At 45.9% G+C, this 25,734-nt stretch overlaps 1 protein-coding gene across 9 annotated transcripts in view; it reads right to left on the bottom strand.

The window, feature by feature from the left end:
- CELF2 (CUGBP Elav-like family member 2) overlaps window positions 1–25,734 on the bottom strand; it is a 471,642-nt gene that overhangs the window by 16,990 nt on the left and 428,918 nt on the right. For 8 of the 9 annotated variants that reach the window (XM_074358053.1, XM_045522029.2, XM_074358057.1 and 5 more), the window contains one exon: window positions 3,547–3,666. In XM_074358053.1, coding sequence (XP_074214154.1) covers window positions 3,547–3,666 — 120 coding nt within the window. Of the gene's footprint in view, window positions 1–3,534; window positions 3,667–25,734 lie in introns of all 9 variants that reach the window. The other variant, XM_074358055.1, reaches the window with a different exon arrangement.

The following is a 25,734-nucleotide window of genomic DNA, read 5'->3' as shown; positions in this document are numbered from 1 at the left end:
GCGCCAAGTAAAGGGTGTTGATCCAGAGGGGACTACTCAGGGCCTCTCCAGCCCAGGGCTCTCCTTCTCCATGGTGTAACTCCTTTTTGAATAAAAATAAGGGTGAAAATTCTAACAAGTACAAGTGCATTGAGAATATTTAAAACCGGAACTATCCTGGAAATTCTGAGATAATGTTTGCCAACATCAAGTTACCTGGCAGAATTTGAAGAATCATCAAAGGAAGATTTCAACTTTTGAGGGCTATTCCTGTGAATTCTCTAGTGTTATTCTGTATTAAGTAATCATTATAGCAAAGCTAACACTTGTCAATTCAGCTGCTTGTATTCAATTCCATCTAAACACTTTGGATAATAGAAACAGGTTTGAAGAAGGTTAGCTGAATAAAATGCTTCCCGTTAAAGAGGAATATGAGTATGTAAAGTTAGTGGCATTTGTACGTATGCCGATGTTAGTAATGTCACAAGTGTATGTGAGGTTGTGTGTGCCTGTCTGAGTAATTACATGTGTCTTTAAATATTCCAGTAATACTGATTAAATAAAACAGTAGTTTCACAATGCATATAAAGGGTGAAAAGCCACAGGAATACGCCCATAGCATCCAGTCTTTCCTCCTTTACAGAAAACCTTTCCATCAACACTATTCACCAGACATTTGGGGCTGGTGATACTCAGATAATCATACGTTGAAGCACTACAGGCTGAGCTTTTTAGAAGAATTATGTCATTTAAACGAGGGAAAATAAGAATGTCATGGATATGCATTTAAACACAAAATCAGAAACAGGCTCTTCGGTAGATACATCTGCAAAAAGTCTTTTTTTCAGTCTTAGTTCAGGTACTCGTCTATGAAACATGCCTGGAGAGCCCTTGATAATCCAGCAGGGGGTGCTCTGCTAGGGAACTGCCCACGTCCCTTCCTTCTGAGCTTGCGGATTTCTGCTCCTGGCTTCAGTGCCGCGTGCTCTGTAGCCCCAGCGTTTCATCACGAGTAAAGGAGGGACCAGGATATCACGCTCTAACAGTTTAGCTACTTGTCTACTGACCAGAACTTTACGTCTGGGGTTGCCGAGGGGCCCCCCTGGTAGGGAAGAGTGTAAAATTTGCACTGAGTTTGGGAATTCACTGTGAATTCCATCCACCTACTTTCTTCCTGGCTCTTTTGTCCATGGAAAAGAGTTGGCTGTACTCAGAAAACCAGGAAACTCTCCTTCTGGCAGAGGTACTGGCCCCTGGGTGGAGTGGGCCAGGATGGAGCAGTGCTATGGGAGCTCTGGCCAGCACGTGTGGAGCTGCCCCTGGCCAGGTAGCCGCTCCTGGGCCACTCTGCGAGCTATCCAGTAGGACAGGTGGCGGCATCGTGTCTGTGAAGAGAGGATGGTCTGAAAGACGGTGGTCTATATTAGAAGGTTCCTCTTGGTATTTGAGAAAGCAAATATTAGCTCCAAGCCAGTGCTGGAATGTTAAATAGCTCTGCTAGTCACGTTCACCAAATTAGGAGGAATGGCTTTGCGTGACTTGTAGCTTAAACATGTCCCTAGTTCATACGGTCTAGTAGGGATAATTGAAAACTAGGGGCAGTCTTAGCTTCCCATGAAGCGTCCATACTGCTAGGAACCCAATGGCAAGGAATTTAAAAAACAAAACAATTTAAGCCTGTTCTTGCCAGAAGCCAAACCTGAATAACACAGACCCGACCCAAGAACTAATCGTGGTCTCTCTGCCATGTAACAGAGCCCCTCTCTGGCCACTCACAATGACACGACAGGAAAACCCCAGCAAAGTGCGACAGGACAGGACGCACAGGGCGGACCAGACGGACGAGAGGACAACACACAGCAGTCATGAGCACGTGCTGAGGAGGACAGCCATTCCCACTGGCCTGTTACTGTGCAGACCAAGGACAGGCAGGCGATCAAATCAAATTCCTGGTTTTAGGGGAACTAGGTCCTGGGGCAAGAGAAGCAGCATGAAGGGACGTGTGCAGGCACACGTCCGCAGCCGCGGGGCAGGACAAGGGGGTTGGAGCGTCTGCAGAACAAGGTCAGAAACAGGAGTCAAGGCAGTGAGGGCTGCTGGCCGGACAGGAGCTACAGGCAGTTCTGCTGGAAGAAAACATTTCTGCTGCCACATGGGGACCCCTTCGTTTACTATTTGCTTGCTAATCCAGAGCCATCCTGTCTGGAAGGAAAACTCTTTTTCTTTTCTTCTTTTTCTGGCCTTTGGTCAGATAAGACTCCGTCCAACTTTATGTTTGATTTTCCCAGAGCATCTGAATAGAAGGACTTAATAAAACTTGAAAATCTCCTACCTCTGAATGTATGACTTACTTTCTTACCAGGACTGTAAAAGTCGGTCTTCATTTGGATGGGTTCTAGGTTCTTCTTTACCAAATAAATTGCAAGGTATTCTTTTGGGATTTTAAGATACAGAATTACTGCCTTTTTTTTTCTTCTTAAGAAATTGTACTGCTTGATCACCCTTTAAAAACTGTTCACTTATTGAATCATGGCTTCAAATGAGGCAACTTGCCAAGGACCCTTCAGTAAAATAAAATGGGCAGGGGCTGGGCTGCCTGGGCTTCACGGTAGGTAATTAGGTCCCAGAGTCAGAATCTCTAGGCTGTCATGGGCCTGCTGGGCTTGGCTGTTCTCAGGCACGACGGGATAGGGGGGTGGGCTTAGCTGAAGGCAAACGTGTGGTCCCCTCTGTGGACTGAGGATCAGCGCCCCCAGCGGAAGAGCCAATGTTAAGCTTGAGCCTCAATTATGACTCATCGTCTGGCCGGGTACTATGCTCCCCACAGATCTAAAATACCAGAAAGGGGGAGGCTGCATAGACACAACCTAGAGGGCTTCGGTGAGTCCGTATGCTTCAGAACCACATCATTCTGTAAGCTCACTGCTGCAGCCTGCCGTCAGGGGACGGTGACCTGTGCCTATGGGGCTGGTGCTAGATAAAGGCTCCAGACGACATTACCTCCAGGGGCAGCTCCTCTCCTCTCAGCCTTATTTCCTTCTTCTCAAGGCCTCATCTCTCCTCCTGTGTAACTGCCATAAATCTTTGGGTTTTAGAGCTGGAGGGGACCTCTAAGATCATCTGATCTAGAACTTTCAGTTTTCAAATGGGACTCTGAAGTCCAGAATGGGGGCAGTGGTTTGCCTCATTCCTGCAAGTGACTGGTAGCAGATGTGGAACTGGACCCTGATTTCTCTCCCTTTAATTTTCCATTATAATACACCACCTCTCAGAAGAACAGAACAAAACCAAAGCCCTTGAAACCTGCAGGTATGTCAACCCAGAAACCTACGGGTGAATACACTGTCTACACATTAGAAGAGACTCAAGGGTGGTGAGGACTGGGTACTTTGGAAGGCAGAATGAACACAGATGGCATATGCCCATCAAAGCTTGTGCTCCTCCATCCCAAGTTTTATTTTTCCCCATTATGTATCCTTTTCAGGTTGTTTCTGGCTGACCATCATCTGGGGAGAATTTGGGGGAAGGCTGTCCACCAGAGCAGCAAATACTCACTGTTTATGGTACCTGCTAGTGCGTTAATGTTATTCAGTCCAACAGTGGCTCCCGCCAGTCCTTGCAGGGTCCCGAGAGAGGTCAGAGAATTCATGGCCGCACCAGCAGTGGAGTTGGGGGTTGAAGCAGCCACTGAGAAACCAAAGGAAGACGGGGAAATGGGGAGAGAAAGCACAAGGTGAGTGAAAGCCGGCTGGCCCAGGAAGGCACCTGTCCTCACGGCAGCAGACGGAGCCACGGTTCTGTCACACGACGTCTGGGAGCCACCAAAGATGTGGGACTGGACTGGTGGCAGTTCTGACGATTAGATTTGGCAAATGGAAAAAAATCATCATAACTGTTGTGCCAGTCAGCGAACACACTCGCTGCTGAGCAGAAGGGGCAAGTCCACAAACACTCTGACCACTGGTCAAAGAAGCACTCGATCCATTTCTAGCTGTGAAGTCACGGTGAATGTGAGCTTCCTTCCCATTGAGGACGGCCAGGAACTTCAGTCCATCCTCTGGGCACCTTCCTGCCCACTGGAGCTCATCCCTGCTTGCCCTTTAGCACCACACAGTGGTGCAGTGTGCCTTGCTTGGGGTCCCTTTTGGATGAGGTCAGATTAAATGCCTAAAAAGTGATTTCCCTGCCATGTCAAATTTCTGTCCATGAGTGGCATTAGCTTCTGTGTATGTATTTTCTTTCTCTTTTTAAAATAAAATTATGCATAGTCAAGTCAGTGTTTCTAGTCCTTTTCTATTATGAAACTTCTCAAGTCCACACAAAAGAAGAGACAAGAATGACAAATTCCCATGAACTCACATCTAGATTCTAGAATATTTGAGAACCAACCCACTTCCTCCAAGTGTATTTCAAAGCAAATTTCAGACTTATGTCATCTTACCCCTACATAGTACAGGATGCAACTCTAACAACTGGGGACATTTTCTTTTAAAATTCCTCAAACCACCCAAAGCACTTTCCTTTTTCCTCATTGGTCAGTTTTGTTAAGTTACGGCTTTCTAGGAAGTTGTGTTAAGTTTTCAAATTTATATTGGTATAAAATTACTCATCATATCCTCTTAATAAATTTTAAAAATCAGGACTATTTACGCTTAAGCCCCATTTCTTCACATGCTTGATCTGTCAGTTACTGAGGGAGACACTGTGGTGATGGTAATTACTCCATGTAAATGTGTACATTTGGGGGGCTATGTCTTGAAGCTATGTTATGACTTATACAGATGTTTGTAACTCATGGTCTCTTCTATTGAAATAAACTTTCTGTGCTGCTTTATTTCTAGTTTTACCTTGAAGTCAATTTTGTATGATTTAAGAAAAGCAGCACCAGCTTTTTTTTTTGGTTATTTGCATGGTTTACCTTCTGCCATCTTTTTACTTTTTTGTCTGTTTTTTGAGCTTTATCTTATCAATATGTGTAGCAGGTTTTTAGAAACAAGATACAGCCTAATATTTTGATAATCTTTTAGTAAAACTATTTTAATTTTATGGCACATGTCCTACCTATATTACTTTTCCTTGTTTTCCTTTAGGATTACTTGTTGATGTTTTTCATGTTCCATTTCCCTTCTCTACTACTTTAGAGGTCATATTTAATATTCCTATTTTTTATACATTACAATAAAAAATTTTAAGTCACACACGACTTATGAGAATCAAAATTAATCACTGTCATTATTCTTTGCCAGAACATTTGCTAGACTGTTTCTCCATTTGTGTATATACTTAGGACAATTTCTAGAGACCTTAAGTGGTCAATTTTTATAATTTTCACCAATTATGGTTATTTCTGTGGAGAAAGAGTCCACAGAGCTCCTCGTACTTCCGTTCTTAGAAGTGCTTCTTTGTCACCTGAAATTGTGTGAAAATTCTTCGGGCCTTTATTACTGGCTCGGAGTCAGGACATGCCGTCGGGATAGCTTCTGCCCCTCACTCACTGGCACGACAGTCAGGTGAGAGCGATCACGGGGAGGCTGACGTCAGATATAAATGTATTTCTCCGTGGGAAACCCAAGGGGACTGCTGTTTCCGCAGTCAAGCAAAATGCTTAATAAGATATTTTTAATCACATCGATAACTGACAGATTAGCAAATACTCAGAAATCAATGACTTAAATGAAAGGGTGAACCGAGAGAAGTAGTAAGTCGCGTACTGAAGGTAGCTTCTGCCTTAACAGCAGTTGGCGAACCGGATATCTGAGCTTCAGCTCCCAAAGCCTCCCGTGCGTAAGAGATACAGGAAAGTCTGGGGCCCGCCTGAGGCAGAGCACCTAAGACACAGCCCCTCCTGCAAGAAGCCTGGGCCCGCGACAGGCTGAAGTCAGCAGGGATGAGCTATCCTCCCCCTTCAGTGGTCTCAGCTTGTACTTTCCTCCAGCACCTTGTATACTCAACTGTCAGTCATTCTTGAAAGGGCCCGTTTTCAACCCAAAGAATTCTCAGAAATAAAGGTTCAAGATAATTAAGTGCACAATCACAAATCACAAAATATGCAAGTACTGAGAGTAAAAAGCAGCAGAGACAGAGTTAGACACCATATTTATATCCACCAAAACTTCAGATACTAGAACTATTAGTACACAGTAGTTCTACTTAATGTTTGTATAATTTAAAAGGGCTTGAAAAATGAAAAAAATACCCTGAGTTATAAAAAATGGCCAAGCATATTGATAAGATCATTAAATAAAAGTCTTAGAAATGAAAAATATAATTGAAATATAAAATTCAGTGGATACACAGGTTTCACAGGATGTCAGACACAGTCACAGAGAGAATTTGGGAAGCTGGAAGACAGATTTGAGGAGCTTATACATAAGTGATGAAGCAAATATAAGAAGTTCAGTGACATGGAATAGCTCTAACATGTCTGGCTGAAGCTCCTGAAGGAAAAGAGAGAAGGGGAAAAGGCAATATGGGAAGGGTTAATGACTGAGAATTTTCCAGAAGTGGTAAAAGATCTCCCCCTCTCCACATCTACTTATTCAAGGATCCTAATGAATTCCAATCAGGAAAAAGAAATACATAATTAGATGCACCACAGCAAAAAATGCAGAACACCAAAGGAAAAAAAGACTTAAAAAACAACCAGAGAGAAAAACATACCCTCAAAAGAGCAGACATCTCAGTACCTAACATCTCAACGGTAAGAATGTAAGACAGGGTAGTAAACAGTGCTGAGATAAACGAACTGTCAACCTAGAACATCCAGCAAAAATACATTTCAGAAAGCAGGACAAAATAAAGAAGTGATTTTCACACAAAAGCTAAGAGACTTTTCCACAAATAGACCTTCACTAGATGAAGTTCTACTGGATAGACCTCCAGCTAAAGGAGAAATGATCCCAGATGAAAGAAGAAGGAATGATAAGTGGTAAACATGTGGGGAAGTCTAAATAAATGTTATACAAAATAACGATCTACTGGAATTCAAAAAATACCCAGGTTAAGGAGGGCGTAGTTCAGTGGTAGAGCGCATGCCTAGCAAGCACAAGGTCCTGGGTTCAATCCCCAGCACCTCCATTAAAAATAAGTAATAAATAAAAACCCAATTACCTCCCTCCAAAAAAAAAAAAAAAAAAAGATAAATAAAAAATACCCAGGTTAGGCTAAAATACACAACAACATGAATACACCATCCATGGGTTAGGAGGGAGCTTTTTCTGAGTTACAATATTGTTAAGATCCTTGAAAGAAAATTTCAAGAAAATGTACTAAATCTCAGTAAGAATAGCAAGGCTCTGTGGCATCTGAGCCACAGCCAGCAGGGTGTGCGACTCCTCTCCCCTGCCCCAAGCTCGGCATAATGATAGCTCTACTCCCGGGCGCTGTGGCCAAGAAGATGGGGGGCTCTCTTCCCCCACAGCTTCCCGCAACAGGGCTGTGGTTTCCCCTAGGGAGGGGCAGACCACCTTTCTGACTATCCTCCCTCCCTGGCTCTGCCTTGCAGAAACTCCATTGCAGGCCAAGAAGTGTATGAGTCCTTTCCTCAAACCGGCCAGCACTCAGGGGGTGTTCTTACAGGCCCAGCACTCTGAGAATACTGGGCCCAATTCCCCTCATCCCATCTGGCTTCTGGGGGAAAGTTCGATGCCCACAAAAGCAGGCTGAGAAGACCAGCAGCTACTGCCCTCATCCAGCACCCCTCTTGTAGACCAGGGGTTGCTTGAAACCAAGCAGGTTGCTGTCCCCGCCCTCAGCTCCAGAGCAGGGGCACAGAGGTTCTGCCCACAGAGAGACAGACACACACAAGACCAGAGAGCTTACTGGGACATAGTGTGGGGAAGGCACCGTGGACAACAATAGAAATGTTGGTAGTGGGCTATTAAGAGGAGGCTGGTAGTGCCATATGGCAACATGGTAGGCCAGCAAGAAACTTAGCAGAACCAGCTAGAGAGCTAAGGAGAGCCCTCCTGGGGTCAGAGCAAGCCAGGGAACGGCCTTGAAGCCTTTCCCTGCGAAGAGGCATGACTTTAATAGAGTCAGACTGCTGGGGGGAGGGCAATTAAAACGCCAGGGCTGAAAAAAAAAATAAGATTAAACAACTAGAAATTAACGGACGCTAAAGGTTGGACGTGTCACCAATAGAAACAGACCAGCCTGAAATTTAACAGGGAATCAAGCAGACAGGCAATCAAAGAGAGCAATTTGGAAGAATTACGTCATTTCATAAAGGAAATAGAAGAATGCGGCTCACGTTAACCTATTCATCCAAGAAAGTCACTACTTCCTACTACAAGAAGTTAATACAAAGAGATCCACACTCAAACACGTAATAGTAAAAATGCTCATAGAGATAAGGAAAAAAAATCTTGAAAACAGCAGAAATAAAAAAATGACTCATGAAACAAATATATGTATGTGTATGTATGACTGGGATATTATACTGTACACCAGAGATGGACACATTGTAACTGTACTTCAATTAAAAAAAAAAATTCCTGGACCAAGGGATCCCACCAAATTTAACAGCTGACTTATCAGCAGAAACAGTGGACAAGAAGGCAGTGGGATGATGTATTCCAAGTGCTGAAAAGAAAACACTATGAACTAAGAATCTTATATCCAGCAAAACTATCTTCCAAAGATGAAGGAAAAAATAACATTCCTAGATGAACAACAACAGAGAATCTGGTGCTAGCAGAAATGTCTTACAAGAAATACTAAAGCAAGATCTTCAGGCTGAAAGCAAGTGACCGACCCCCCCACCCCCAACAGTAACTTGAATCCAGACACACACAGAAAACAAAGACCACCAATAGAGGCATTTGTGTAGGAGACTGTAAAAGACAGTATATTGCATTTTTCCTTTCTTCTCTTAATTGATTTAAAAATCAATCACCTAAGCCAACTCTTGGGGCCTGTAACATATAGAAATGTAATATATTTGACAATAAAAGCACAGAAGAGGTGGGTTGGGGGACAAGGTTGTATTGGAGCAAGGAAATTACCAGATGGTAATGATAAAAAGAAATGCAGCATGACTGGGACACTGTGCTGTACACCAGAAATTGACACATTGTGACTGACTGTACTTCAATTAAAAAAAAAAAAAAGGAAGAAATGAAGAGAACCCGAAATGGTAAATACGAACAGTACTAACTCTATAGATATATACCTGCTCTCCTTTCTTTTTTAAGTTTCTTTGAAAGATATTAGATTGTATAAAGTAATAATTACAATATATTGTTGGGTTTGTAACATATTTGGGCATTTTTTATATATATATATATGTATATAAATAATAGCTCAAAAAGGGGAAAAGAAGAGACAGTTATATAGGAGGAACATTTCTATATCTTACTGGCATTAAGCTAATATAAATCTGAAGAAGATTCTGTGTATTGTACAGTGTATGTATTGTATATTGTAAGCCCTAAAGCAACCACTAAGAAAAGGACATTTTAAAATATTGAACAAGTCATTAAATTAAAACGCTATACTAGAAAGTATTCACCTAATGTAAAATAAAGTCATAAGGGAGAAACAGGAACAAAAAGATGAGACACAGAAAACAAAAACGGGAATGGCACACACAGAAGCAACCATATCAATAAAAACATTAAATGTAAACGTATCACGTAATATAGCCAAAAGGCAGGGACTGCCAGAATGGGTAAGAAGAGGAAAAATCAAAACCCAGATCTGTCTACACTGCTTGTATAGGTGACATGCTTTAGATTCAAAGACACAAACAGGTTGAAAGGCAAAGGGTGGATAAGTATATACCAGACAAACAGCAACCACAGAGCTGGACTGGCTTGGTTTAAAATGAGACAATAAAGACTTGACAACTATTTTAAAGAGAAAGAAAACTGGGTCAACTGCTTGCACTGCAAAGGACCTTAGTTTACTCCCAAGAAAATGTGTGTCTTTGGTAGCTCATGAAAGAACTCCAGTGCCAGGGTGTGAGGACTGTCCGAGAACCCTTAGTTTATTCAGTGCTCTATTTTTCTTCACCTCCCTCAGACTCTTCCCTCAGCTCCAAAAGAAGGGAAAGGGACAGGAAGGCACAGGGCGGGAGATGACTTGTCGCTCCAGCAGCACAGGACATGCACGCGAGGAGACTGGGATGAGGCGCAGCAGGGCCGAGACTGAGTAACTGACCACGACACTCTCTGGCACTCGTCTGAGAGACACGTACAAGTTACTGTTATTCTCAGGTACCATTTACAGCCAAGATGGAGAAGTCCGGGCACCAACGTAGCAAGGCTGGTAACCTGGAGAAAGTCCCTTATGAGTAAGGGACCCCACCATGTCCTAGAAAGCCCCATGAGACCTGTCACCATGCTGATGGAGGCATTCCCGCTAGTTCCCACAGACACAAAACACAAGACGGGGCCTTAGCACCTTACTCTCTGCAACGTGAACTTTTCAGACCTCATTTACTGCACAGACCACACCAGGCTCTAATCCTCTGTGCCACCCCTAGGGTGGGTCACCCTGTATCTACTCTGTGGCAGGGCAGGGATCACGGAGGTTAGCACGGGGATCCTGAGAAGCTTGGCCCCACAGGCGCTGAAGAATGAGACCACAGCCCTAAATAACACATGGTCACAATCTCCTTACCCTATCTGAAAAACAGAAAACCAGAAGCTGCAGGTAAGACTGAGTGCTTTGGACTCAAACTGTGTCCTCATCTCTGTTGGCTTCTGTTTCAACATATTTAAACAGAAAAAACAAACCCACCCAATTCAAAAGGTTGCTTTGAAGATTAAGTAAGGTCGTCTATGCGATGAACTTGGCGTGGTATCTGGGGATCTTCAGACCGTCACCAATTACCGGTCACACACAGGATGCATTTCATAAAACCACAAAAGAGGAGATAAGCTTTCCTCCGCCTTCAGTCCGAACATCCTCAGTGACTGACGGCTGTACAGCCACCAGCCCCGTTTCTGCTGGATGAGCTCTTCTGCCTCGCAGGGAAGACGGCCGCCGGGCGGGGCTCTGCTGGACCGCAGGTGCCGCCCGCCTGAACTCTCCACCCGAGAAACCCAGCAGGTGGACCCGCAAGTCGCCTGCGTCTAGCCAGAATGTCACAGTGGCAGGAGGGACAGGGAGCTGGCTGACCTCAGCGTGGGCTGAGCTCGTACTTCCCGGGTGATTTTTCCTATCATGTCTGTGCGACAGGTTTGAGCCAGAGGTGGGTGAAAATCACCCCTGCACTTGTGTGGAACATTCACTGCTGGGAAGGCGAATGCGTTACAGGCAGATGCGTGTCTAACACACGAGCCCAGAGGAGGCTGGGAATCTCAGCGGGCTGTGATCGTGAAGGATGATACACAACTTAAGGTCTCTTTATGTCTTGGTTGCCTATTTCTTTAAAAACCCAGGAAGACTGGCTACAGTGGATTATAGTTTTCTAACCCCTTCTCGTGCTGTTCTTGGGTGGTCCGAGGGGACAGGGTGCAAACTGGAGGGAGAGGACTAAAGCACGAGATGGAGTGAACTAAACAATGCCTTGAAATAAGAAGGCTCCACGCACCCCACTGTTTTGGACAACACTCTGAAAGTTCTCCCCTGGCTGAGGAACTTGGAAAAGATCTCTCGACTGTGTATCGAGCTGCCTTTAAGAACCTTCTGAGTTCTAGCAAACAGTCTGTTTAAAGCAAAAGGAAAACTCCAATCTGTCTCACAGATCATCTCAATCAAGTACTTCAAACCCAAATATTCAACACAGACATCACAGAGAAAAAGCCCCTAGGACACAATACACAGAGACAAATTAAATGCCACCAACACGCACATTTCCCTATGTCTGTGTTGGCGGGCGGGCAGGATGCTGCCTTAATTGGGTTATTGCATTCTGCCCACCTAAACTCCCCCTCAGTCTCCACGAAGAACAGCATCCTTCCTTCGCTTTCTCAATTAAACTGTTTACAAAAGGCCAAAGGAACATTTCAAGAGAGGGGTGGTCAATAAACGTTGGCGCGTCATCGCCCACGGCACCTCAGAGAGCAGAAGTCTGCTCCAGGCAAAGGGGAGGTCGGACAGCACAGCCCAGAGGAATGCGGGGGGCGGAGGCCGCCTCCCTCCCCTGCAGTGACAGACAGAACCTGTCACACATGTGTTTTATGCCTATCGTATCACTGGCTCAAAACTACGAAGCAGCCCCAAGAGGTTACAACCAGCTTGTAGCCAGGAACTAAAACTGCCACGCAACAGACGAGAGCCAGGTTTGTATCACCTCACAGGGTGACGCAAGTCTGCGTCTTTGGCTGAAAACAGTGTGGGAGGCGGGCATGGAGAGTGAGGGGGGCCGGGGGAAAGGGGACAGGTGGTGAGGAAGGGGGACTCTGCTTTGCTCACGGGATCCGGTCAGTTCACTGTTGGAAAGACTCCAAGCTCAGGAATCCCCGAACACCCACCCCAACCCAAGCGATAAGATAGCTTCTTTCTCCTCGAGCTGTGGGATGTCTCAGGCGAAGGATGTCTCCGAGAGCTTCTCGGGAGAAACCGACATCGGCAGGGCTGGAGTCGGGGCCCCTGAACTGAAATACAAGACACCCTTTCAGCAGGGTGCTTGAGGAAGGCCTTCCTGCTCTGTTCTCTTCCTGTTCTAACTCCTGCTTTAGTGGGTGGGTAAATTAAGTTTGCTTGGGTCCCCAGGGCTGTGTTTAGAGAGGGAGATAAGAATGACTGCTCTGTTCTCTGCTGTAGGCAGAGTAACGATCCCCCTAAAGATGATAATTTTCTGATAATTTCAGAAACCGGCGACTATGTCCGGTCACATGACCCAGAGGGATGGAAAGTGGCTATTCCGCTGACCCGGAGCTGGGGAGGTTTTCCTGATGACCTGCGTGGGCCCAGTGTAATCTCAGGGGTTCTTATCAGGGGCTGGAAAGAGATCCAGGGGATGGCAGCCTGAGAAGCACGTGGCCAGACCCCGCGGGCTCTGAGGACGGAAGGACGGGCCACGAGTCAAGGGAAGTCAGAGGGTGGTCTCTGGAAGCTGGAAAAGCAAGGACACAGATTCTCCCCGAGAGCGTCCAGAAAGCAGCGCACCCTGCTGACACCCTGATCTTCGCCCCGTGCGTACAGCAGACTTCTGACCTACAGAGCTGCAAGATAAGAAATCTGTGTTATTTTAAGCCACTAAGTTTGTGGAACTTTGTCCCAAACAGCAACAGAAAACTAACCTATTCTCCAGTTCACGTCTATCAGGAAGCATCTCCTCGTGATGACAGCTGCTGTTTACTGTGGGCTTACTACGTCCCGGTCATCGTTCTAAGAACTTCACGCGTATTGGCTCATTTCATCATTTATGATTATTCCATGAGGGAGAGGAGTGGGCAGAAGGTCATGCAGCTGCGTGTGGTTCAGCCAGGATTTAACTGTGCTCTCCGGCCAGAGGAAGGCAAAGGCCGGACTTGTGTGGCGGACGTGCCCTCTTGCCTGCAGCTGGGATGCTCCGCCGGCCACACTGTCACTAAAGGCAGGGACCATGCTGCCCTTTAAGGGCGTGGTAACCACATCCCCACTGAATGGGGAAGAGTTCTAATGTAGGGTCCCCGGTACCAGGGTCCCCTGGGGGTCATCGAAGACCCACCGAACGAAACCTCTGGTTGTGGGGCTTAGGACTCTGAATTAACACGCTCTCCTGGTGCATCTTCTACTCCCTAAAGTTGGAGACCCACTGATCCCAGGGCTGTCTAAGTGCAGCGTCACCAATTTCCCTCAGGGCTGGGTGTGCAGTTGAGTTTGGGGCATGAGACAGTGAGAGGTGATGGCGGGTGAGACAGGGGAACGGATGCTGGGAAGCAGCAAACGGGTCAAAAACTGTGGAAGAATAGTCAGCTGTGGTTCTTGCTTCCACATAAAAAGTCCTCCCTGAAGATAAGCTTATTAAAGAGCAGGAGTTCCACCCGTCTTATTTCCTAGAACCCATGAGAGGGACCCACTACACAGGGTAGGCGCCACATAAGGATTTGCTGAGTGGGAAGGGATGGGAATTCCACTGATGGCTGCGGCAGGTGCACAGGACCCCACGTCTCCCTTCTCTCTGGATAAGGTCAACCCCTGGGGGTCAGGGAGCTGGATGAGGGGGTCCCACCCCACCTGACGCTGTGGCCCCCTCTGCAGCCGAGCCTGGGGCTCAGGGAGGGGCTCTCACGACCCTGTCCCTGTGGCTCATACGTCAGAGAAAGGGTGTGGATGTTGTTAAAGTTACAACTGGCAAAGCCAGGCGCTGCCTTGTCACCAGGACAGGAGCAGAGATGCTTCGTGCCTCTGATGTAACTTACGCAGAAGGTACCGGATGCCCCCTCTGCTTCCCAAGGCTCCGCCCTGCGCACTCTCCCTGAGAGGCAGGAACAGGCCCAGGGCCAAGTGCAGAGGCCTGTGGCGTGACCTCGCCCTCCTGGAACCGGGGAGTAGACGCCAGGTTCCTCCTTGTTCTCTGTATAAGGAGAGCGTCGAACAGCTCGGGGGGAGGCTGCCCGCTGAGTGCAGGGAATGTGGCTCTTTCCCCATCCTTTTACAGATTCCAGATCCACCAAGAGGGGAGAGAAACGTCCATTAGGGGCCACCAACCTCTCACAGTGACCACGTCTCCATGTAACATCTTCTTCCTATGTGGATGCTGACCTTCCTGCCTCTCTTTTATCCGAGCGCTGGCAGGTTCTGTCTCGCATACAACCATCCCAGCAACGCCTGTGCTCTCTGGGAACCCAGTGCATCAGTCTCCTCGTATTAACCCTCTTCCCCACTTTTCCCAGGCGGCAAGAGATTTTTCTAAAACTCGACAATGAAACAACATCGATGGAAGACAGCAAGAATCTGTCTTCAGTGCATTCACGAAACACTTGCCAGAGAACAATCAGACAGCGAAGCACAGAGGCTTTGTGGTTTAGGAAATAAAACAACTGCAAGCACAGAGAAAATTGCCTGCATCAACCAAACACTCTCAGGGCGGTGGAGCCTGTGGTTGCCGGGTGCTGGCATCCAGCGCTGCGGGGAAGACTTCGAGGTCAGATAATTAAGCGGTTACACAGGCACCTCTGTTAGGAGCTAATCACCACCCAGGGCGTTAGCCAAGCACAGTGTCCCTTCTCCCACGAGGTCTAATTACTCCACAATAACCACGCCTCTTATTTTAACTTATTCCCTTAAAGAATTTTTTTGGGGGGTGGGGGGTGAGGAGAGGAGGGATGACAGGGTGGGAGAAGGCGGTCTATGAAAGGACACGGAGGGTGCAGCTTCCGAGGTGCTCTGATCCCACCACTCTGCAATCTGTAATGGGCACGTCCTTTACCGCATAAACATCTGTATCTTCCTTCACTGACCCACTTCCAACTCACAAGGAGAACAGTCAGCAAGTCGGCTCGGTGCCACGCTGGGCCAGACAAGAACCATCATTACTGGTTCTCTAGATGGGGAAGAGGAACTCCTCCGAGTCTAAAGGACCAGATGAAGAAAGCCCCTTGTTGGAACTCCAGATTACTCTGGAGGCATTATTCTAAGACAGCAAACACTTCAGAAGGTTTAAAATGGTGCAGAAATGGATGTGGGCAGTATCATCGGAGCTCTCACCGGGTGATGTTTCCCAGAAAAGAACCTACATTATTAGCTGTCATCAAACCTGAGATCTCCTCACCCTGCCTTATTTTCAGTACCCTCCCCAGTCCCATGAGGAGGGACCCTTAGAAATGAAGGCGTCTCGTGGGGCCACAAGCTTGAACAAGTCAGTTTAAATAAAGTCAGTATTTATGGATCGAACAAGAACGGAGCCAAGGCAAGAGAGATCTGGACCTGCTTTCCCTTCTCATGGTGTTTTGCTTATGGATTAAATAAAAGTACGTGCCTCCCCATAGCTGGTCTCAGATATTTTTTTATGGATGGTCAGGGGTACAGATTGAAAGAAATGATGGTGATTTCCTTACAAGGGTGAGAACATGCAAATAGAACCCCCCCATAAAAACGATTCCTGTTCTCCAGGAGTTCCTGCTTCTGAATGGGTCATGGGGTGGCCGCAGTGACTCCCCTCTGCTGCTAACCACCTGGGCTCCCTCGGGCAGATCGTTTAACCTGGTGGGCTTCGGTTTCCTCATCTGGATCATGAATGAGGCACCTGGACAGATTCCTTGTAATTATGACATGTGGTGACCTGCCCAGGCTCTGGACTCTGGAGAGAAAATGTGAGGGATGTGAACTTCTGGTGGAGGCACTGGGAGGTCACAGAGGACCTGTCTGCATCCTGGTCTTAGGAGGTCCTGGAAAGGGGGCAGATTTTCCTTTGGGTAAGAGGACTCCAAGGTTGGGAAGGGTCAAGTTGTCCCCTGGCAGAGTTGTAGGTCTGAGAAGCTGCGAGCTGCAGGTGTGGTCCCAGCACACACCTTGGCTACCTGGGCAGCCGCCTCAGCAAAGGGCCGCCCACCGAGCACAGACTCAGTGTCCTGCCCAGAAGAAAGTCAGACTGCTCTCCAGGGGCCCGATGCTTCACTCCAGTGGTGACAGCTACAGGGAAGCCCGCCCGGCCACGGTTCCTGTCCTCTCTTTAACCCAATAGTGCCCTCCTGTCGTTGGTAAGCGAGGTGTGCTGGATCTGTAACTTCAAGTCAAGTTTAAGGCACTGTGGGAAGTTCACTGCCAACGTGTTCAGCCAAGCCCCAGAGCAGAAAGTCAGGAAAGGGCCTACTCCCTGCATTTATAGTCTAATATTTTTAGGAAGGGTGGGGAGAGATTTGTCTTCCAAAGGCAAATGTTCAGAGAAAAAAAAAACAACTGGATCTTAGTCCAGTTTTAACCTAGTTTCTTATTGTCAGAGGAGCAGAATTTAGTGTCATCCCAAAATAATAATCTTTCCCAGATGATACTCTAATGGTGTCTTTTTTTTTAAAAAAAAAAAAAACAAAGTAATGGCATGTTTTATATCTACATATTCTCTCGATAGTTCAATAAAAGTAAAAGTAGACAATTCCATTTCACAGTGGAAAAAACTAAGCAAAGAAAGATGAAATGATCTGCTCTAAACCACAGTCTTTTAACTCTTGGTCAAAATGTCCACATACTCTAGAAAGAAAATGAAATCGTAGTTCCTCTATCACATCCTTTAGATGAACTCCTTTTTTAAACCTCTGCCCTGGGCATGAACTGTTTTTTCCCCATTCCTAGCCCTCGACACTTAAAGTCTTGACTCACATGTGATGTAAATACTCTCCTGTCTCAAGGCTTTTACATCCTCCCCAGTCCTGACTTCATTCTGTTCACATCTCAGCGGCAAAGGCGCTCCCTCTTTAAAGGCACACCATGCACTTACTGAGCATTTGAGCATTTGCATGGGCCCCGGCCCGGTCACAAACATCAGTGGACACATGGTGCTGGGGGTGGGGCTCCTCCCAGCACGGGAGATCCATCCACGCGCTGCTGGGCCTTAAAAGAGGGTTTGTTCCGTCCCTCCAACCTCCTCCCCACTTCAGTCCATCAGTTTTTCACCTCTTGTTGCCTCCTTCTCTTTAGTCTAGAAATATTTAAGTTTCCTCCATCTTAAAATCTGTCCTCAATTCACCCTGCTTCTTTAATAGACTTAAAAAAAAAAATCTCTCAATTTCCTGAAAATGTCATACATAATTCTTGCCTCCAGTCTCACATCCCCCTCATTGCTTCCAGACCCATGACGTCCATCCATCCACCTCTGCAGTGGACGAGCCACTCGAGGGTGAACAGACAGCCCAGGAGCTAAATGCAGATGCCTCCTCTCAGCTCTCCCTTCATCACCTTCTTGCCTGAATCACTTTCGCTTGGTTTCCCTGGTACCAGGCTCCTGGGCGGCTCCCTCCCCGACTTGGCTCCTCCTGTCTTGTCCCGCAGACATAGTCATCAACCAGGGCTCTGCCCCAGGCCCCTCCTCAGCTTTGCTTGGTGATTCTCAGGCCCAAGGGGACATCAGCCCACCTCACCTCCTCTGCAGCTCATCTGCGACAAGCTGGAGGGTCAGGCACCCAATGGTTGTGGGATGTATTTCAGTGAAAGGCCCGTTTGCTGCAGGAAAATGGGGTGCGAGAGGATGGTCACGTCTCAGATCTCAGGGATGTGCCCCATCAAGCGAGGGTCCTTGGCTTCACGCAGGAAAGAATTCAAGAGTGAGCCAGTTTACAGTGAAAGCAAGTTAATTTAGGGAGACACACACTCCACAGACAGAGTGTGGGACATCTCAGGAGGTGACAGAGAGGCTGTGAGGTGCGGGTGTTGAGTTTTTCTGGGTTCAGTAATTTCTTACGCTAACAAGTAAGAGGGTTATTCCAACTGACTTCCTTGGGGAAGGGACAGGGATGCTGGGGACTGGGCCACTGCCCATATCTGGCCTTTGAAGGTCAGCCTTGGAAGTGTCACAGCACCTGTGGGTGTGTCATTTAGCAGCTAGCATATTATGTACGGTGAGTGTATAATGAAGCTCAAGGTCTACTGAGAGTCAAGTCTTCTGCCATCTTGGTTGTAACCAGTGTATGTTGTATCCTCAGCTGCTGTGTTATTCCTTTCATGGTTGTGCCCTGCCCCCTTCCCTCCTGTCTCATGGGCTGCAGCTCATCACATACAAGATTCAACCAACTTCTACTACAAACTCCGTCTCCTCCCGACCCTCCTCTCTCTGCTTGTGAAAACACTGTGATCCAAACTGGACACGCCTCTGTCTTCAACGCCTTCCCTTTGTCTCCCTCACATCCAATCGGTACCCTCATTCCTGGGCTCAGAGTCCTTAAATGGCTCTTCGCTGCCTGACAGAGAAAGTCCTCGCTTCTTGGCCATGGCTCTCAGGGCCTTTCCTCCCTGGTTCTTATTTTCCAAACATCTCATGCTGGTGAAAATGAGATGATTTTCCATCTGCTGACGGAACCCTTTTTCTTCATTTTCTCATGTTTGACAGTTGGTGTATCTTCCATTCCATTCCTCCCTCTTGAAATCCCACCCCATCTCAAAATTCTGGCTCACGCGTCAACACTTCTCTTACACGTTACCCCTATTTCCTCATGACAGACTCTCCCATCACTGACACCTGTAAGTTATCCGATTCCCTGGATTCTTCAACTGGATTGTCCAGGTTGGTGCATTTTGCTTCTTTTCTTGCACATGGCCACCAGTTCATGGGATTAAACCACATACCAACTAAACACTTCTATATTGTTGCTTTTCAGACTTACAACGTTGATCTTTGGTCATAAACCTCTGTGACTAGAGTCAAGTTGTGTTGGTTTTTTCCATCTAATATAAAACACATCTAAGCAATTAATACATGCTTTTTACCAGTGCCAGTATGGTAATGTGGTTGTATCAGACAGCAGCAGATCATCTGGCAAGTCCTCATGGGGGGTTGTGTTGTACAGAAGACACGCCTCCAGCCTCACCCACACCTCACAGGGGCTCTGATGGGGACCCGCACACAAGGGGGGAGACACTGCACAGCAATGCTCACCCTGAATCACAGGCTCAGCGAAGACTTGAGACTCACAGAGAACGAGAGCCCTGATCTGAAGATATTCGAGAAAGTGCACCCCAAACCAAGGAAGAACAAAGCACTGAGAACGCAGTGCTGTCCTGCCACGGGGAAAGTTTGCAGAGATCTGAGGCTGGGCTCTGCGCGAAGTGGAGGACCATCCCTGTGTCCACCCTCGGTGGGGCAGCTTTATGAACCGTTGCATGAGCTCAGGATGCCCGCTTTTGGTAGGGGCCGTCTCATGGGCTGGTGGGCCGGCCCATGCACAGTGCAAAACGTTCTGATGGCAGGTGGAGAGATGCCTCGGGCAGCTCAGGACACTGGGATGAATTAGAGAATTAGCTGCAGTCCTGACTATGTGGACCACTGGACTTCTCATTTTCTTGATAAGTGAAATTCAAAGGTAATTCCACATCAAAATGCCCAGCATGGGCAGGGGCCATCCAAACTCCAGTTGGGCGACATGTGAATACTTCCTTTTTTTTTTAAACCCTAGAAGTAGAACGATCAGTGCCAAATAAAGAACCATTTACTAGCTAAACAACAAGGTCCTGCTGTAGAGCACAGGGAACTACATTCAATACCTTGTGATGGCCTATAAGGAAAAAGAACATGAAAAGGAGGATATATTTGTGCAATTGAATCACTACGCTGTACACCAGAAGTGGACACAACATTGGTAGTTGACTATACATCAATTAAAAAAGAACCATTTACTAGAGAGACAGACCGCTCCCAATTATTTATTTTTAAAATACGTTTTAGATGCCCAAGGACTTTGGAAATACTTGGTTTTCATGAAATGCCCGGGACACTTTTCTCTTTTTTCTAGTTTTACCACTTAGCAGATCCACTCGAATGGTGAATACTAGTCTCGGGGCTCTTTGTGGCATTAAACGTATAGGAAAATGGTCTAGCTGACAGAAGGGACGTGCCGAGATGCAGACCCCTTCTCTCCTCACCCTGGTCTAATCCACAAAATTTTAACACGAGGTGTACTAAAAAACTGGTCATGAAAGTTTTTTTAAAGTGGGGAGAAGGTATAGTTTACACTGAAAGGTGAATCATCAAATCATTTTCCTCCAGTGGGAATCTAGTCAAATGTGCCTTTTTAAAAGCTAATGCTAAACTATAAACAACATGAGGGAAGGGGTTTTTTCAGCTCTGTCCACTGATGTGACTCCAATGCCTAGAACAGTCCCAGGCGCCTCACAGATGCTCAGTGAACATCTGCCAAATGAATGAAAAAATCTATTAGGAAGTTATGGTCCCTCCAGTGATGTGTTACTTACAGAACATTATAACATCATGTCCAACCTCGTTAACACTGAGGAAAATAGACTGAGCCCCGTAATGCCAAGATCAAGTTAAGGCGTGGAAACCTCAAAGGAAAAAAAAAAAGCACAAAATGTTGAAACCTGCAGGAAATGAGCCAAGAATGGGACATCAGTTCTCATTCTGTAGCAATCAGGGTGTAAGACTGGTGGATTCAACCCCACAAATAAAGAGCTCATTTTAAAACCCGCTTGACTCTGCCTGCCTAAAACACTTCAAAGTGTAGCGAACGAAGGAGGAAAGGTGATTGTTTTGAGAGTTACTTCTTTTCCTTGATTATAAGCAAGGAAAAGAGATGGGCCTCTGGAGAAATGGGTAACAGACCTAGGTAACTGTCAGATGAATAACAGATCCCTGAATTAGTAAGATGCTGAAGTGAAGTTAAAAAAAAAAAACCCAAAGTTAAATGCGGTCCTGCTTCGTGGACCCAGTAGGGGTGCCCGAGGGCCACGTATGGTTGGCGGGACGGAAGGCAACGGGAAGGACAGGATTGTGGAAGCAGGTCAGTTTCAGACTTCCTGAGGTTGCAGCATTGCTGCCAAGGCAGCCTTGGGAGATGGCCACTCCAGCACCCACTGTCTGTCTGTCCCTCTCTCCTGGCCCCATAAGACGTCACCCTGCATGAGTGTCCCTTGCATGTGACGGCTGGGAGGGGCCAGTGTAAGCCCAACTCATTTTCATGTACTTGCCCTGTACAAAGTAGACAGCTCCAAAGTGTGGGTTCCATCAGTCCACAAATCCATCTCTTCACATGACATGAGTGCTCATGTGATACACATGCAAATACAGTAAGTGAGGGGACAAAAGCCTCCTGTAACACTGAAGGGCTCTGGGGCGACTTGGAGGATAATTTCTGGTTCCCCACTGTTCAGCAAGCCTGGTGACACCAGTGTGTGACAATGGAGGGGACCACTCGCTGGCTCTTCCGATATGAGGAGTCCAGGAAAGGTCTGAATCCCAGGGAAACCCTCCCAGTCTCTGTTCCCCTCAAAGAGTCCACAAAAAACTGTCACCATTTTCTTGGGACTTGGAGCCTGTCCCAGCCTTCAAGGATGGGCAGGCAACATCTTGAAGATGGGGAAAAAATACTGCCTGGAATTTAAAGTGAAAACCATTTGAAAAGCCATTGGAGGGAATGGGAAAATGCTCCCTTCACTTTTAAAAGTGCCTCCCACTATTGAAACAAATTATCTATTATCCTGAAGTGCACACTTGGCTGAATGCACTTAGAAGCATTTGGAGAATTTTAAAACATCTTTCTATAGTTAAAAAAACAAACAAACCAGAAAACAGAAGGTTATTGGAATAACGTGGTACACGAATGCAACGTTGTTTCAGACAGAAAATGCCACAGAAATGTTCCTACGCAGTCAGGATAACTCTCTCACCCAAGCTCTCAAAACTCCCAGGGAAGGACACCAACTCTACAAGCTGGTGAAACACAAGTATTATCAGCTTTCTTTAAGACCTGGCTGCACTCCTTATAGAGGATGTGCGTCTTTATGCCAACATTAAGACACGTTCCTCAAAAACAGGTTCAGAACTGGCCAAGAACAAATGACCCAAGAATTAATTAACCAAATGGGAGACTAAAGTAAACAAAGGAGAAATGATCATATCAAAATAAAAGCCAAGAAATGCGATTCAGCTAGGCTTCAAAAGACCCGAGAGAAAGTCATAAAAAGGCATAATATGCATTTACCTGGTTTTTATTCTTCATGATTTAATTTCTAATTTTATTCCCTACCATCTGATAATTGCACGAAACACTTATTTTCACCATGGGCAATTTAGACTATTTCAATGTTTATTTCAAGGCCAGGAGACAAAGAAACCTATTTATTGCCTAGGGGGATTTTTTTTTTAAACAGGCATTAATGCCTAATTTTTGATATTTTAAAGCACAGGCTGTTTAAAATCATTTATAATAATGCCGTTGGGGGCCTGCTCCTGGGTGTGTAAAATTAAAATGATGAATTTACAATTATAAAAATAAATGAACAGTTTGGGGGACTGAGTTGTCCCTCTTCCAGACGGATCTGTCTGAGGCACAGGAGAAATCTTTAAAAGCGGGGCAAGACCAAGGCCTGTGCAGGAGCGTTGGGATGATTCTTCGGTGCACTTTACAGTTTGAATGAACTGGGTTCATGTCACAATAGGAAGCCTAGTTTTTTATTATTTAAAAAGGTAAAAGGCACTGGCCTTGCGAAACTGCTTCCTGCCCCTTTTATTTCCTGGGGAATTGCTCTGATGAAGTGGAGAGTCATGAATTCTACTAACCACATTTTCTGTGACTTTGAAAGAGTCCCTGATGGAAATTAGACAAATCATTCACTTTCGCTTAAATGCCAGATTTTTTAGTTACACTTAAGAAAAATAATTGAAACACAGATTTCAATCTTTTCGGCTGCTGCCCTTCAGGATGCTAATGAAATACTTTCAGCTATTATGCAAAGCATTCCTTAACAGAGAAGAGCAAAACCTCTCTCACCGGTACCTCGGTTGGCAGAATTTCCCCACGTTAAGAGTAAAGAGGAAGGACCTCTGGGGTGGAGAGAAAGCAGCTCCATCTCAGGACACTTTCCCTTTCTTAATTAAGGTCTCAGAAAAAAGCTGCAAATGGTCAAATATCTTTAAAGTTTCTTAAATACTTCGGCCAGCTTCCCAGGCAGTTTGAGTGCCCTGCATTTTAAGAAGGTTACTACAGATTCGTGCTTCTGACCACATTGGATGGAACTGATGTAAATCCATGGTCATGGACCTCACCTCTCACCCCTGACCCTTCACCTCTCCCTCTGCCCCTGCTCCATACCACACCTCCCCTGCCAGCCTGTGATGACGCCAAGCTTCCTCCTCCCTCCTGGCCTGCACTTGCTCTGTGCGCTACCTGAACACCCTTCCCTGGACGTCCACGTGGTTCCCTCACTGTCTTCAGGTTCCTGCTCAGATGCCCCCTTTCCAGAGACGCCGTCTTCTCCACTGCCCTCCTCTCTTGCCATCCGACTCTGCCAAGTCTCTCTTCCCAGCACTGGCCTGGCACACGTTGCACACAACCGCTGACTGTCCATCGCAGTTTTCCCAAAAGACAGGAAGACTTCCGGGGCCTGGGAGCACGTCTGTTCTGCTCAGTGCTGTGTTCAGCACCCAGGCCAGTGCCTCAGGCCATCCAGATGCTGAAAAGTATCAGGTGTCAATCACATTACTGACACCGATCAGCCGACAGCCACTTTCGCACTTGGCTTCTCAAACCGACGAGTCCTCTTTTAAAGGAGAATGAGATGCTTGAATATTAACTCTGATTCCCTGGTACCAAGGCACAATCCTGATCAGATATTACAAGGGCAGAATATGTTTCAATAAAGTCAAATGAACCTTCACAAGCCAACAATAGGTCTTATACCCTTAACTCCAATGTCCATGCATAATGGTCACTTTGGGAACAACAGAATAATTTCAATGTAACTACAATATTAAATTCTTTAAGGGCTGATGGTCCAAATGGTAGACCCCAGCTCCTTGCCATATAAGGAAGAGAGTCTTTTTGGGAAAAAGTTTTCTTCTTTTCTCCACCTTGTTACCAATGATGTGGCCAGTTTCTGCTGGTTACTCTCAATAAAAGGGAGTCAGGATGAAGGACAAGGCTGGAAAAATTACGGTAATTTACTTTTGCCAAAATAAAGTTATTATTGTCTCCTCTTAAAAAAAAAAGAGCTAAGCCTCTTCCTTTTTATATAAGCAAATAAAAAAGCATTCAGATTTTGACAGATGTTTAGTTTTTTTTTTTTTCTCTCCAAACAAAATATAGTTAAAAATACAAGCTGCTGAACAAAGATACAACAAAGTGCATGTATCATGCTCGGTGCTGTTTTACTGCGACCGTTTCATAGTCCTCATGGGGAGACAGTAATTCTTATTTAACAGTAAGAATACTGTTCAATTGTAATTTCAGTCTTTTCAATTGTATCAATTTTTAATTGAAAATACTTTTCAAACTGATTTACAACTTGTAATAATAAATAACTTTATACATTAGAGAAGTCAAATATTTAATCTGTTTTTAAGAAAAATCACTATAATTTTCATAGAGGGGAATATACCATATCAAAAATGTATTTCTTTTTTTCTCCTTTTTTTTTCACCTTTTTTTAAAATTGAAGTATAGTCAGTTTACAATGTGTCAATTTCTGGTGTACAGCATGTTTCAGTTATAAAAATGTGTATTTCTTAAGAAGAATTTATTTTAGTAGCAAGTTCATGCATTGCATTAGAGCTATAACAATTTCTTGAAAAAAAAAAAAAAAGACTGAGAGTTTGGTTTTTCAGAAATTCTAGCTAGTGCATAAAATGAGGCCCTTACAGTAGCGGTACTTTTTGGAAGATTCTGGGAGAAAGAAGGCAAAGGCCCCTGTGCTGTTGGTTTGAGATGACAGCACATGAAGGTGAAATCTTCCAGCCGCTCCCAAACATCTCCTGGGTCTCTCCCTCGAAACTGCTCGGAGGGAAGTGGGTCAGAAGCACAGTGCTTTGCAAACACACCAAGGGCTGTTGTTGTGAGCAGGTCACTGATTCAAGGAGGGGCTTTACTGCCCCCCTGAAGCCGGAAGCCTTCGCAAGCTGAGGTCTGGGGGATGCTGCGTCCTTCCTTCCCTATTTTTCTGAAAGAAAACCCCACGCTACACTTAAGTGTTTTCGACATTTAGTTCATCTTTTGGGCAGAGCCGATGGGCCCTGGGATTTTCAGTTAGAAGGGAGCTTGGAGGTTGTCCCGGCCAACTCCTCCATCGACCGGAAGGGAAAGTGAGGTCATCGCTCCAGGTCCCGAAAAGCCAGAGAGGAAGACAAGCCAGTGAGACATTTGTTCACAAACAAACCCTGTTGCCCAAACAGGCACGTTAGGTCTAGCCTGGACGAAAGGGACAATGGCCCCTGCTCCTGAA

The sequence above is a fragment of the Camelus bactrianus genome, chromosome 35 (assembly GCF_048773025.1).
Source record: "Camelus bactrianus isolate YW-2024 breed Bactrian camel chromosome 35, ASM4877302v1, whole genome shotgun sequence".
NCBI lineage: Eukaryota > Metazoa > Chordata > Mammalia > Artiodactyla > Camelidae > Camelus > Camelus bactrianus.
Note: the sequence above shows the minus strand (reverse complement) of the source record. Positions and strands in the feature narration are given on the sequence as shown.